Source organism: Mytilus californianus, unplaced genomic scaffold (genome assembly GCF_021869535.1).
Source record: "Mytilus californianus isolate M0D057914Y unplaced genomic scaffold, xbMytCali1.0.p SCAF_2, whole genome shotgun sequence".
NCBI classification, from domain to species: domain Eukaryota; kingdom Metazoa; phylum Mollusca; class Bivalvia; order Mytilida; family Mytilidae; genus Mytilus; species Mytilus californianus.
Genome location: NW_026262668.1, coordinates 94,976,787 through 94,991,482, shown reverse-complemented (window position 1 = coordinate 94,991,482; position 14,696 = coordinate 94,976,787). Strand labels below are relative to the sequence as shown.

Below are 14,696 nucleotides of genomic sequence, written 5' to 3'. Positions count from 1 at the left end.
TTTTTTCATAAGTATATAAGTAACCACTACATTGGTGTTCCTTGCGTGTAATATTTCTGACCATCGATTCAAACTGTGGATACTTATAGTTAGCTACAATTTCATATAATGTGGCAAAGTTTGCGCTTAAAACTTCAAAAGTGAAAAGGCTATGTATTGGTTTTGAATATACATGAATTTTTGTCTATGGAATTAATCAACTTTTTTTTTAAATGCAAGCAATATCATATTACCATTTGTGTCCTTCAATGTTATTTTTTAAAGGAGTCCATGATATACAATATTCAATTTCTATTGAAGTCATATCCTATTCAGTAATATCTAAAGCTGATTCAGACTTTTATTTTACAATAAGTATTTGCAAAATGCTGGAAAATCTGTTTAGTATATGATTTGACAGACTTTTTATTTTTTATATATGTGGTTTTATCAATTCTCAGATATCAATTCTGTGAGTGGAAAAAAATGCACAAAAAATTATAATACCTTTTTAGGGAACAAAGTCAAAACTGGCAAACTTTGTACTAGAACCTTATGACATTGACGCCAAGATTTTATAACAAACACGGGAATAGGGCCTTCAAGAACATTATGACATTAACGCGAATATTTTATAACAAACACAGGAAAAGGGCCTTCTAGAATCTTATGACATTGACGTGAAGATTTTATAACAAACACAGGAAAAGGGCCTTCTAGAACCTCATGATACTAACGCCAAGATTTTATAACAAACACGGGAAAAGGACCATTTGGAACCTTATGACATTGACGCGAAGATTTTATAACAAACACGGGAAAAGAGCCTTCTAGAACCATATGACATTGACGCGAAGATTGTAAAACAAACACGGGAAAAGGGCCTTCTAGAACCTTATGACATTGACGCGAAGATTTTATAACAAACACAGGAAAAAGGCCTTTTAAATAAAAATAAAATTAATTTCATCTTTTTTTCCCCGCTAAATGTACATGATTGATATAAAACACGTGGTGATTTCACGTCTTCAATTGGATACCAATTATCATATTAAGTACATTTGTATCAGAATAATATCAACTTAACCTAGCACACTATATAAACAACACATAGCTGAGAGGGTGATAGAGCAGATTATTAACCCGAGAAAACATTGTCAACTGAGGCGAAGTCAAGGTTGACAATGTCTTTTCGAGGGGTAACAATCTGCTCTATCACCCTCTCAGATATGTGTTATTTAATTTATTATACTGAATGTTCTTTTATTACTGTCTATTAAATTTCAAATTCAAAGTAATAAACTACGACGTCTTGTACATACCAATCATCAGTATTTATTAAAGCGCACACTTGAGCAAGCGTCTCCGTGAAAGGTAATAGAGTATTTGCCATGGGATAGAGTAAAATTGTCTCCCTCGTATTAACCAATTAAAATCTGGCATTTTGACATGAAGTATAATAATGCAAGTTAGTCAATGCAGACTGTCAAAAAATATACTATTGTAATTAAGTCAGTCTGAATAAAGCATACAATAGTCGAACTGCTCGTTAACCGAAATGCAATTACTTTTTGGTATTTAATCGATTCTAACCTAGCAATATTTGATAAGACAAGAATAGCAATTATTCCATCAAGTGTCCTAACTAAATTGGTTTTGGACGGTATTACAAATGGCTCACCAATAAAATGTATTATGCTACAAAGTCAAACTGTCATTTCAAGTTTTAGAACCTTTTAAACTAAAAGTTTATAGGTAACACTTGTAAAATCAGATGATTTTTCTGCAGTCTGTTTTTTTAACTACAATCGGTCTGATGAAGGATCATTGAGATAATGTTATCTGTTGATACAAATACAGCTGTTCTAACTATTCCTACACAATTTTTCTATAGCTGTACGTTGGACTTATTGGCATCATTTCTAATAATATTTCGATTTGACTAAACGCTCGTCATATAGAAGTATTTCAAACCAATGTACAAAAACAAACTAAGAATGATTATAAGAAATTATATTACAGATTTCGTTTAATTACATAAAAAGGATAGCGTGATCACCAAAAATACTGGACAGCATATTAAACCACACCAATACCGAACTCATCCGAAAACAATTGAAGACGACAACGTAGAACACATGGTCCAGAAATTTAATGTGTAACGAAAATAAATGCCACCATTTTAGAAAGAGAAACGATAAACTGTAGATGAACCTACGCTAAAAAATAGCAATAAGGGAAGACGAGCAAGACAAGCATCATTAAATGACAAACGAATTCAAATTCAGGTTCATTTAGTTTAGACAATTTTCAGTTAACGTATGTTACTTTGCAAAAAATAATAATGCTATCATTAAAATGCAAAAGGAAAACGAGAACAATTTGTATTCACGGGAGAGTGAATGAGCAAAATGTGGATACAGCTAAATTTGTCTGTTTGTTTTTCTAAAAAAAATTATCTATGGTCTTTCTCAGTGGCATACAAATAGTCTATATGATAAAAAAAATGTAGTTACAGTTCTTGGCTAACAATCTTTATTGAAGATAGAAATCCTTTTAATTTTGTCAACTTTTTAAAGGATTCATACGAGGTATGCAACACTTATCTGTTACCGTTTAAAAATCGTAAAACATTTCCATAATCTTTTAAAATTAGGATTAATGGTATTTCTTTGAATTCCTCGATATGAAGAAAATAAAAGAAACCTTGACTTAGTCAATAGCTGCAATGAAATAAACAATTTAAATTAAAATCTACGACAGGTGACAAACCTCACATGCAGTACTTAATCATCCTGCCGCAGGTGATAAGAGTCGCTTCTATGAAACATTCACATGTGGTACTTTATCATTATTACCGACGACTGCCTATTTCTCTTATTAAAACAAAGCAATATATATATATATAGAAGAAGCCTGACGAGTTTATATTTATATACTGTTTTAATATATGAGATGAAAACGCATTAGAAGTTAATTACTTATTCATCTTTTTATAAACTACTTTACCGAATACGCCATATGTTGAAGGGATAATGTATTGTAGGATTCTTTTTATGTAAATAACATATTTATGTAGACAACAGTTGTACGCGATTCTAATTTAAATGTTTCTGATGTCTGATGTTATAAATTCAAATTATAAATGTACTTGAAGTCAAAAGTATAACCATCCATAACAATCGTTTGTTTCATTATGGAAATATGTATTCAATTTTCCAACAATTGTCAACAGTTTAGAAAATGTAAGAACTATGGAACGTATATATATTTCGGTCATTAGACAACAATACCTGCTGCCATATGATATATTGAATATAACTGATGTACAATATTTAAGTATCACCTTGGTTATCAATATTTTTTATTTGTACACTTTTCGCTTATAATGCTTTTACAAGTAGGAAAACTGAATAAAAACAAACATTGTTAGAACAAAACAATTTCTAGCTTAATATATTTTAGGAAGTGTTGTCTTTTACATTCCGAATAAATCTATAATAGCACAATTATTAGACTTAAACATTAACCAGTGCATTCAGAATAAAGCTATAATAGTACTATTATTAGACCTTAACATTAACTAGTACATTTCGAATAAAGCTATAATAGTACAATTATTAGACCCAAACATTAACTGGTGATAGTTTGCTGGAAAGTACAATTCAAAGTGAAATGTTAAAAATATACAATGTATGATTTGATTTCTATTTAACAGTTTGCCATACCCTTGTCTTTATTCATTTAATTTATGTCGACCTCTAGAAGCCGTGTGAGTTGTTGTGCTGGTGGGTTTATGACGCGTTAAAGTATGACCCAGATCTCTTTTTATTTAATTCTTATTTTTCATGTCAGATAATGGAAACAGCTACTGTAATATGACATGGGATGGTCTGTCTTGTTGGCCTGCCACTCTTGTCGGAGAGTTTGCTATTATACAGTGTCCTCAGGATATGCAAGGAGTAGACAGCACACGTAAGTTTTAAGTACCTTATGTTTTCAATTGAAACATTTTCACGATTCCTTACATTCCATTAGAGGAAACTGGAATACCCTGTACGATTTTTATCTCATTACTTTTGATAGAATAAAACAGGAGTGTAGCAACAACAACAATAAAACGTTAGAAAACAAGACGACAGCATCAATATGAATAACATTAAAGCTTTTTTGGAGTACCCGGTTAACATTAATTCACAACTAACAACCGGTTAACAACTTCACTTCTTCTCTAATGACATAAATCTATAATGCTCAGCCAGGGTCAGTAATATCAATGACAATAATGTAAGGATACTATCAATGTACGGCATTCAGTTGGTACCATCAATGTACGACAATCTGAGGATACCATCAATGTACGGCATTCAGTTGTTACCATCAATGTACGACAATCTGAGGATCCCATCAATGTAAAACAATCTGAGAATACCATCAATATACGACAATCTGAGGATACCATCAATGTACGACAATCTGAGGATACCAACAATTAACGACAACCTGAGGGTACTATCAATGTAGAACAATCTGAGGATACTATCAATGAACGACAATCTGAGGATACCATCAAAATACGACAATCTGAGGATACTATCAATGAACGACAATCTGAGGATACCATCAATATACGGCAATCTGAGGATACCACCAATGTACGAAAATCTGTGGATACCATCAATATACGACAATCTGTGTATACCATCAATATACGACAATCTGAGGATACCATCAATGTACGATAATGCAAGGATACCATCAATGTACGACAATCTGCTGATACCATCAATGTACGACAATCTGAGGATACCATCAATGTACGACAATCTGAGGATACCATCAATGTACGACAATCTGTAGACACCATCAATGTACGACAATCGGAGGGTATCATCAATGTACGACAATCTGAGGATACCATCAATGTACGATAATGTAAGGATACCATCAATGTATGATAATGTTAGGATACCATCAACATACGACAATCTGATGATACCATCAATGTACGACAATCTGAGCATCCAATCAATGTACGGCAATCAGATGGCACCACCAATGAACGACAATCTGAGAATACCATCAATATACGACAATCTGACGATACCATCAATGTACGACAATCGGAGGGTATCATCAATGTACGACAATCTGAAGATACCATCAATGTACGACAATCTGACGATATCATCAATGTACGACAATATGAGGATACCATCAATGTACGACAATCGGAGAGTATCATCAATGTACGACAATCGGAGGATACCATCAATGTACGACAAGCTGACGATACCATCAATGTACGACAATCTGTAGACACCATCAATGTACGACAATCGGAGAGTATCATCAGTGTACGACAATCAGATGGTTTCATCAATGTACGACAATCAGATGGTTTCATCAATGTACGACAATTGGAGGGTATCATCAATGTACGACAATCTGAGGATACCATCAATGTACGGCAATCTGAGGATACCATCAATGTACGACAATCTGAAGATACCATCAATGTACGACAAGCTGACGATACCATTAATGTACGACAATCGGAGGTATCCTCAATGTACAACATTCTGAGGATACCATCAATGTACGACAATCTGAGAATACCACCAATGTTCGATAATTCTAGTGTTCTATCAGTGCAAGACAATCAGATGGTACAAAAAATGAACGACAATCTGAGGATTCCACCAATGAACGATAATTTGAGGATACCATCAATGTACGATAATCCTCATGTTCTTTCAATGTAAAACAATTGGAGAGTACCACCAATGAACTACAATCTGTCGGCGGATATCAATGGTTGACAATCGAATGATTTCATCAATATACGACAATCTGAGGATAACATTAATGTACAATAATCTGAGGACACCATCAATGTACGACAATCGGAGGGTATCATCAATGTACGGCAATCTGAAGATACCATAAATGTACGACGATCTGACGATACCATCAATGTACGACAACGTGACGATACCATCAATGTACGACAATCGGAGGGTATCATCAATGTATGACAATCAGATAGTTTCATCAATGTACGACAATCTGACGATACCATCAATGTACGACAATTTGAGGATACCATCAATGTACGACAATCTGAGGATACCATCAATGTACGACAATCTGAGGATACCACCAATGTACGAAAATTCTAGTGTTCTATCAGTGCAAGACAATCTGAGGATTCCGCCAATGAACGACAATCTGAGGATTCCACCAATAAACGATAATTTAAGGATACCATCAATGTACGACAATTTGAGGATACCATCAATGTACGACAACCTGAGGATACCATCAATGTGCGACAATCTGAGGATACCACCAATGTACGAAAATCCTAGTGTTCTATCAGTGCAAGACAATCTGACGTTCCACCAATGAACGACAATCTGAGGATTCCACCAATGAACAATAATTTGAAGATACCATCAATGTACGATAATCCTTATGTTCTTTCAATGTAAGACAATTGGAGAGTACCATCAATGAACTACAATCTGTCGGCGGATATCAATGGTCGACCATCGGATGATTTCATCAATATACGACAATCTGAGGATAACATTAATGTACAATAATTTGAGGATACCATCAATGTACGACAATCTGAGGATACCATCAATGTACGACAATCTGAGGATACCACCAATGTACGAAAATCCTAGTGTTCTATCAGTGCAAGACAATCTGAGGATTCCGCCAATGAACGACAATCTGAGAATTCCACCAACGAACGATAATTTGAGGATACCATCAATGTACGACAATTTGAGGATACCATCAATGTACGACAATCTGAGGATACCATCAATGTGCGACAATCTGAGGATACCACCAATGTACGAAAATCCTAGTGTTCTATCAGTGCAAGACAATCTGAGGATTCCACACATGAACGACAATCTGAGGATTCCACCAATGAACGATAATTTGATGATACCATCAATGTACGATAATCCTTATGTTCTTTCAATGTAAGACAATTGGAGAGTACCATCAATGAACTACAATCTGTCGGCGGATATCAATGGTCGACAATCGGAGGATTTTATCAATATACGACAATCTGAGTAAAACATCAATTTACAATAATCATAGTGTTCTTTAAATGCAAAATAATCGGAGGGTACCATCACTGAACTACGATCTGCGGATATCATCAATTTACGACAATCCTAGTGTTCTATCAATGCAAGATACTTGGATGGTACCATTAATGAACGATAATCTGAGGATACCATCAATGTACGACAATCTGAGAATACCGTCAATGTACGTTAATCCTAGTGTTCTTTCAATGTAAGACAATCGGAGAGTACCATCAATGAACTACAATCTGTCTGCGGATACCATCAATGTACGACAATCGTAGGATTTCATCACTGCAAGACAATCGGAGGGTACCATCAATGAACGTTTGTAACAATCTGAGGATACCATCAATTTACGACAATTCAAGTGTTTTATCAATACAAGACATCAGAGGGTACCTTCAAAGTAGGACTATCGAAGGATACCATCAATTAACGATAATCCCAGGGTTCCATCAATTCAAGACCATCGTAGGATATCATCAATCAAAGACAATAGGATATCATCAGTGCAAGACAATCGGAAGATACAATCAATGTTCAACAATCGTAGGGTGTCATTAATGTACAACAATCGGCAGATACCACTAATCTACGACAATCACAATCGAAGACTACCAGAAATGTACTTAAGGCAAGCGGAGGGTATCATCAATGTTTGTCCGACTATCGAGAATACTATCAATGTATGTACGACTAGCGGAAGATAGCATTAATGCATATACCACAATCGGAGAGTACCATCGGCGAATATCATATATGTACGACAATCGAACAGAAAAACAATTTATTAAAGGACAATCGGAATGTACCATCAATGTATTTCCGACAATCAGAATGTGCCATCAATATATTTCTGACAATCGAAGGATAATACCAATGTATGTACGATAATTAAAGGATAGCATCAATGTATGTACGACAACTGGATGGTATCGTCAATGTTCGACAATTGGAGGGTATCGTCAATGTTCGACAATCGGAGGGTGCCGTCAATGCAAGATAATCGGAGGATACCGTCAATGCAAGACAATCAGATGATACTATCGATGCAAGATAATTGGAGAGTAGCATCAATGTATGACAATAGGAGGGTAGCATTAATTTAAGACCATCTGGAACCATCAATGAACGATAATTTGGAGGTACCATCAATGCAAGACAATCGAAAGGTACCGTCAATGCAAAACAATCAGAAATACTATCAATAGAAGACAATCAGAGGGTACCATCAATGAAAAACATCTTCTCTGTAAGAACATTTTTTTGTATTTTATTAACTACATCACATTCTTTTTCTACCTTAAACTGATGTATTTTGGCAAGGAGTTTTAAAGACAGCCGTAAGATCTTTCATTTAAAAGAAAATTGCTATCTTATACTTAAGACTTTGGGAATACATCACAAACGAGAATTGCGAATAAGTTTGATACAAAGCGTACTTAAGCGACAAATTACATTGAACATCGATATAGATTGAATCATCACACGTAGATAATTAGGGATAAAACAGTAGTTATACCATCTTTCTTGTTAACTTGACGATGAAAGGGAGCGAAAGGAAATTGATTGTCATAGCATAGCTGATTTATTCGTTCCTAAGACGAAAACTATTGAGAATGATCCAGAAAATATTAATCACTTTCATAAACATGAACGAAAGGAACATTATTTGAAGTCATTTTACGCTTGTTAAAAAGACGAGTGTTATGACAAAATAACAACAGGACTTATACTACGCATTCAATGGTGGTTTGCCTTAGTTAGATCTAATAAACACTTCATCTACAGATAACCTGTCCCCCAGTTACAGACAGTTAGAGGTCCTCTCGAGATCTTTATGGTTGTAATGTAAATTGACCTGTCAAAATAAGTAAGATTCTCATTAATGAAACATCATTACAATAAATTATTGCAAGCACTTCTGCATTTATTGCTTGAATCGGGCCAGTTAATTTGTTTCAGTTTATTTTACAAAAGATTGTTACAAACATTCATAGCTGGCTTGACGTTCAGTTGTAAATAGTTTTAAAAAGCATTTATATAACACATAAAACATTTCGGTTCAGTTTTGCAACAGACAAAATTCAAAGGAACAAGGAGTACTGAAATAAAGGTTTGAATGTTCAGGAAACTAAGGGGCTAGAAATTTAATGAAACTACTTGATTTTATTGATTCCCCATTAAAATTGGTGGCTAAGATTCTGTAACTTAAGACTTTCAAATCCCATCCAGGTATTCACTGGCACAACTTTTTGGAATTTTGGGTCCTCAATACTCTTCAACTTTGTACTTGTTTTGGCTTTCTAACTATTTTGATCTGATCGTCACTGACGAGTCTTGTGTAAACGAAACGCGCGTCTGGCGTATCAAATTATATGCCTGGTACCTTTGATAACTATTTAGTAACGTAACTAATTTAAAAGTACTATTTTTACAGAAAACGCAACACGATTATGTACAACTAACGGTACATGGGCACTGAAATCTGACTACAACAGTTGTTTGACGGATACAAACTCAAAAGACTTGTACAATGGAGTTGTAAGTACTGTTACACATGTATATTAAAGGTGAAACCCTTCGGAGTATGCAAAAATATCATAATCATATGTATTTGAATCAATACTTGCATGCTCTCTTTGTATCTATTAACATACTGCATGTTCAAAGAATACACTGCAAATAACTTCCTGCTATCTGAAATGAATAAAGGGTGGCTACGGTAAATATTATATTAACCTTTATCAGATGCCGTGATCAAGACCACTTAAAGCAAAATACAAAATTTGTATTCCATTAGTACTGAAATGAGATACCACAGATTGCACTTTATTGTGACATCTTTTTTGAAACCAGGTGCGCAAATGTTCATTAAGAAGTCTCGTTTATTAGATCTCATATACACTTAGTTTCTTAGAGATTTGCTGGTTTTTCTGAGATAGAATCAAAATATGTTCTGTATTGACAAACAGGAGTCATAATCAAGTTTTTTTTAATTTCTACAGTTTCCATCCTTTGTATCAAATATTAACACCATCTAGACTTTGAATAGAATGTAAAACCTACATTCTCTTATTTTCCCAAAAATAGCTTGACAAATAAAATAATAAAACATGCCGTAAGTTAAGTTGGCCACTAATAAGCTCCCTTATAGATATCAACTGGAATATAAAGTGTGGAACGGGATATTTCAAAATAGCAAGTTAAATCTGGTAACCTGAGACCAGTTGTCCTGGTGAAATATCACAACGAATGACTGAAGGCTAATGCAATGACTTATTGAGAACAGAATTAGTGTGGAAATACATATTAGACACTATATTATTCAGGGCTATAGTAAGAAATATTCCCTCGTTCTGAGTAATGGCTTTTAAACTTTTCTTCCTGCCGTTTACCAATAAAACCAACTGGATCATTAAAACGGTTGAATCGCTGTACCTTACTTTTTTCCTTGCTTCATTAACTTAAATCATATACAAATTGTGTAAAAAGTCATGAATAAAAATCCAGTATCAATTTTTCAAATTAAGGCCTATTCAAAAGCGTTATATTACTGAAAAACACGATTTTAGCTGTCAAAGAAAAAAGGAAACAAATTAATATCGAAGTAAATCATAGTTTATTGATAATAGAATGTTAAAAACTGAAGTTAAACAACTATATTTCGTCATTAAAAATGTATTTTTGGTATGTTACAATGACAAATTTAAGAGATTTATTATTCAAATTTTACCAGAATGTTAACCTATAACAAAGTCAAGAAACAAATCATATGTTCGACAGCAAAATGTGATTTTGAATGGCTATTAAGTTCAACATTTTATTGAAAAAAGTTATTAAGAACAAGTTGTTTGTGACAAGTAATAAATCATTTCCATTCTTTTGTCCTAACTTTTCTATTGGATTCATTCCGTTGGTTGTACATGTTTGGTTGTCATGTATGGAAGTGCAACGCTTAGCTGACTTGTATTATTATGGCGATAAGGTCTTCTGTGTGATGAACATAAATTGTACGAAGCTATCCTTTATCTCACAAACCATTTTCGGTATTTATTTGCAATGTACCACATACTTTTTTGGTATGGAATTTAGATTTCATTTTATGAGATTTTTGCAATTTCTGTCAGCGGTCAAAGAGTTATTCTCCGTCTTTGACCATTCCAAACTATTCATAACTTATTTCAACGCTAAATGTGATATTGAACATGTGTGTTAACTTTTTATGCAACTAACTCCTGTTTTTTTAAATTTTTTCCTGCCAAATGACTTAAATAATGCCGTTTGTCCTAATTTCCAAAATTCATTATTTTACAGTTAATGTATGTCAAATTATAAAAGATATAGATGTTTCGATGACGATGTTTCGATGACACTTAACATTCCATAATCATAGGGAGGCGTTCGGGAATTGATGATAGCTTTAATAATATAAACGCCAATATAAGGCAAAACTATTTTAAAATTCGAAACTATATATTTGTATACACAGGTAAATTTTGCTTATACGTGACACTCGCCTAAAATTGTTCATGCGAATTTCACGTGAATTGAGATAAACATGAATATCATGGAAATTTTCACGTGAATTCTACTAAAAAAAAAGTTATATTTTCATAACTTTAGTTTAATTAAAAAATTTTGATGTCATTCTCTTGAATTTCACGCGAAAAAAAATTATGTCAATTTCACGTGAACTGATTTCACGTGAGTTTCACATATAACTTGAGGTGAAATTTACGTGAGTACACATTTTTTACTTTGATAACAGTAGTCGCATCTTGAAGTACAATAGTAGAATTCACACAACTGATAATATTGTGCTGTCCATTGACGTAATATGTCAATGCTTGCTGATTATCTATCAGTTTGTAGGACATATTCACTTTAAGACCAAGACGAAAAGACACATGACTAGTCAATACATAAATTTTGAATTTCCAAACAAGGCGACCAAGGGCGGCAATAGAATTTAAAATGCGCACAGTCATATGATGAAATACCACTGATATTAATATAATTTCTTTAGCCAGTGAAATGTTGATATTGAATCAAAGAGCAAAGAAAGAAACTACTTTCCGTAAATTAAGAGGTATGATAATCAACGTAATTTCCATTTCATCCTTAGAACTTTAACATAAAACACACTTGTCTCCTTTGGTGATTTTTATGGAGATTAAGATATTTACAGAAACCTACTCCAAAATATCTAATACATAGACGATGATGATAGTGCAAAATTCTTATGTTGTTCGATGTTGCTCGTACTTAATATTAACAAAAACTTTATAGTTAACGGCTCGTTCTGAACATCCATGAAATGTTTCCCACTGACCGTTAAGCAACCAACACTCAATCATATTTAGTAAATGGCAAGTTTTTTGTAAATATATCAATTGAAACATCTCTGTGATACACAATTCCATAACAAATAACCTTTTTACTCTACAGTAATTTTCCAATAACATAGTATCCTTTCTATAAAATAAAATAAAATAAAATATTCTTTTTGAAAAGATTTGAAATTTTACTTCTTTTGCAATATAAGTAGCCAAATAATGGCCCTTATTTGGAAATGGTAGAAACTGCTGACATTTCAGTTTTTGCATCAGTTTTAAATACATAATAATCCTTCGATACATTTTTCTTAACATGGTAAACACACAAGATAAATTACCACTCCTCAATTATCTATCAGATACCTTTAAAAATACAGCGGATATAGTGTCCAACATGGTCGCAGTAACCTTGTTATATGGAGTATATATCTTCTAGTTGATACGATATTCTAGGACTTGCATTTCCCATCATGATTTTTTTCATAGAGTAGTTGCTCACAAGGAAGCTATTAAACCAAAAGTTACAAGTGGTGAAGTTGAAATCATCCCATCGAAAATTTGATGGACGCCATCACGAGTTTGATAACCGTTATGAAATATATGTTTCACATATGACGACGGATATGTTCCAATTGTTGTAACCACAATCCCGTCCCTCTTTTCCCGAATGAGACCTACCGAATTAGACTTATCACCAGGTTTGTACTTACATGAGCAACACGACGGGTGCCATATGTGGCCTGAGTAGGATCTGCTTACCCATCTAGAGCACCTGAGACAAACCCCGATTTTAGGTTGGATTCCTGTTGCTCAGTCTCTGTGCTGTGTTTTGTATACTGTATTTTGTTCTTTTTTTATAATGGCGTTGTCAGTTTATTTTCGATTTATGAGTTTGAATGTCCCTTTGGTATCTTTCGCCTCTGGATAAACGGATACTAAAAAGAAACATTTTAAGTATTGCAAACATATTTCTATCATTTAACTGTTGCATCGATTTGACCGAAATAGAATTAATGTCATTCCAAAAGATTAAATCTTTTATATTTACACACTTTTGATTTTATTACATCTAATATAACTTGAAAAGGAAGGCGTAGATACTCTTTCGGAATGAATTGTAGCTTTAAGCTCTTTGATACAAATTGAAATTAGAAAAAAAACCTAATAATACATATTTATCTCCAAAGAGCTTATCGATGATAGTTACGAGTCTCGGCTCTTTGAAAAATATGTTGTTGTCTGCGCCCAAACAAAACCCTAACAATTTATGTGCGTATAAATTGCACGATATGAATTGCTCCATAAGTGAATGGGGTATTAATTGGTACTCACGTTGAAAACCGACACATACTACAACATATTGATAAGGAAGTGCTGGACAATCATAGGTATATTTTGCATTCCTCTAGAATTTCTTCAGCTAAAGATGGAGAACTTGGTTTACCTTCACTCTACTGGATACCTCAGCTACACGAGTATCCTTTCATATAATGTTTAAATGCTGGATCTGAAAAGTGCTCGAAAAAACTTCCTTCCAATCAGCAATTAAACCCATAAGTCATGTTTTCTGTAAACATGCATATTCTAGGGTTGGTATGAAAACTCCTCATAGAATCCAGGTTTATAATTTAGTGCACCAGACGCTTGTCTTCATAATACTCACCAGTGGCGCTCAATTCAAGGCATTTAAAAGGCCAAATCAATTGGGGATTTGTTAAGATTTCTTAAAGTTAACACAAAGCTCTCCTCCTTGCCTTGTGAAATTGTATAAAAACATTTCACCAAATCACAACAATTTTCCTCTTTTTAGACCGATTGAAAGAATTAGTCTTACTACTTCATAAAAAAAGAATAACCACCATATAGGTACAACTACATGTATTCTGTGTTAGGAGGGGGCAAGTCATTATTTGTAAAAGTAAAACCCAATAAGATCACAACAAAAAGTTCGCAGAAACTTGCATCACTTAACGACATATTTGTTACGTTTGGTGCAGACAGTCGACATTCATATAGGAAGATGCTGAGATCTGCTTCTCGTTGATTTGTTCTGTTACTCGTATTAGGCACATTTCATGCAAGAGCTTCTTGAGAAAAACTGTTTTGATTTACATCTAGAAATTGAAAGTTAGGATAGGTTTAGAATTAAGCTTTACAGCAAATGCGATTTCGTCAAATTCCTTGGCTAATATATAAGTCTACCAAAAGGAGAACGTCCGATAAAGGCTTAGCTTGGCCTAAATTTGAAGTACATCTG

The 14,696-nt window shown here is 33.7% G+C and overlaps 1 protein-coding gene across 4 annotated transcripts in view; it reads left to right on the top strand.

Moving 5' to 3' along the window:
• Window positions 1-14,696, top strand: part of LOC127730444 (corticotropin-releasing factor receptor 2-like) — a 147,657-nt gene that overhangs the window by 115,087 nt on the left and 17,874 nt on the right. For all 4 annotated transcript variants that reach the window (XM_052238870.1, XM_052238869.1, XM_052238867.1 and 1 more), the window contains 2 exons: window positions 3,835-3,954; window positions 9,541-9,644. In XM_052238870.1, coding sequence (XP_052094830.1) covers window positions 3,835-3,954; window positions 9,541-9,644 — 224 coding nt within the window. The remainder of the gene's footprint in view (window positions 1-3,834; window positions 3,955-9,540; window positions 9,645-14,696) is intronic.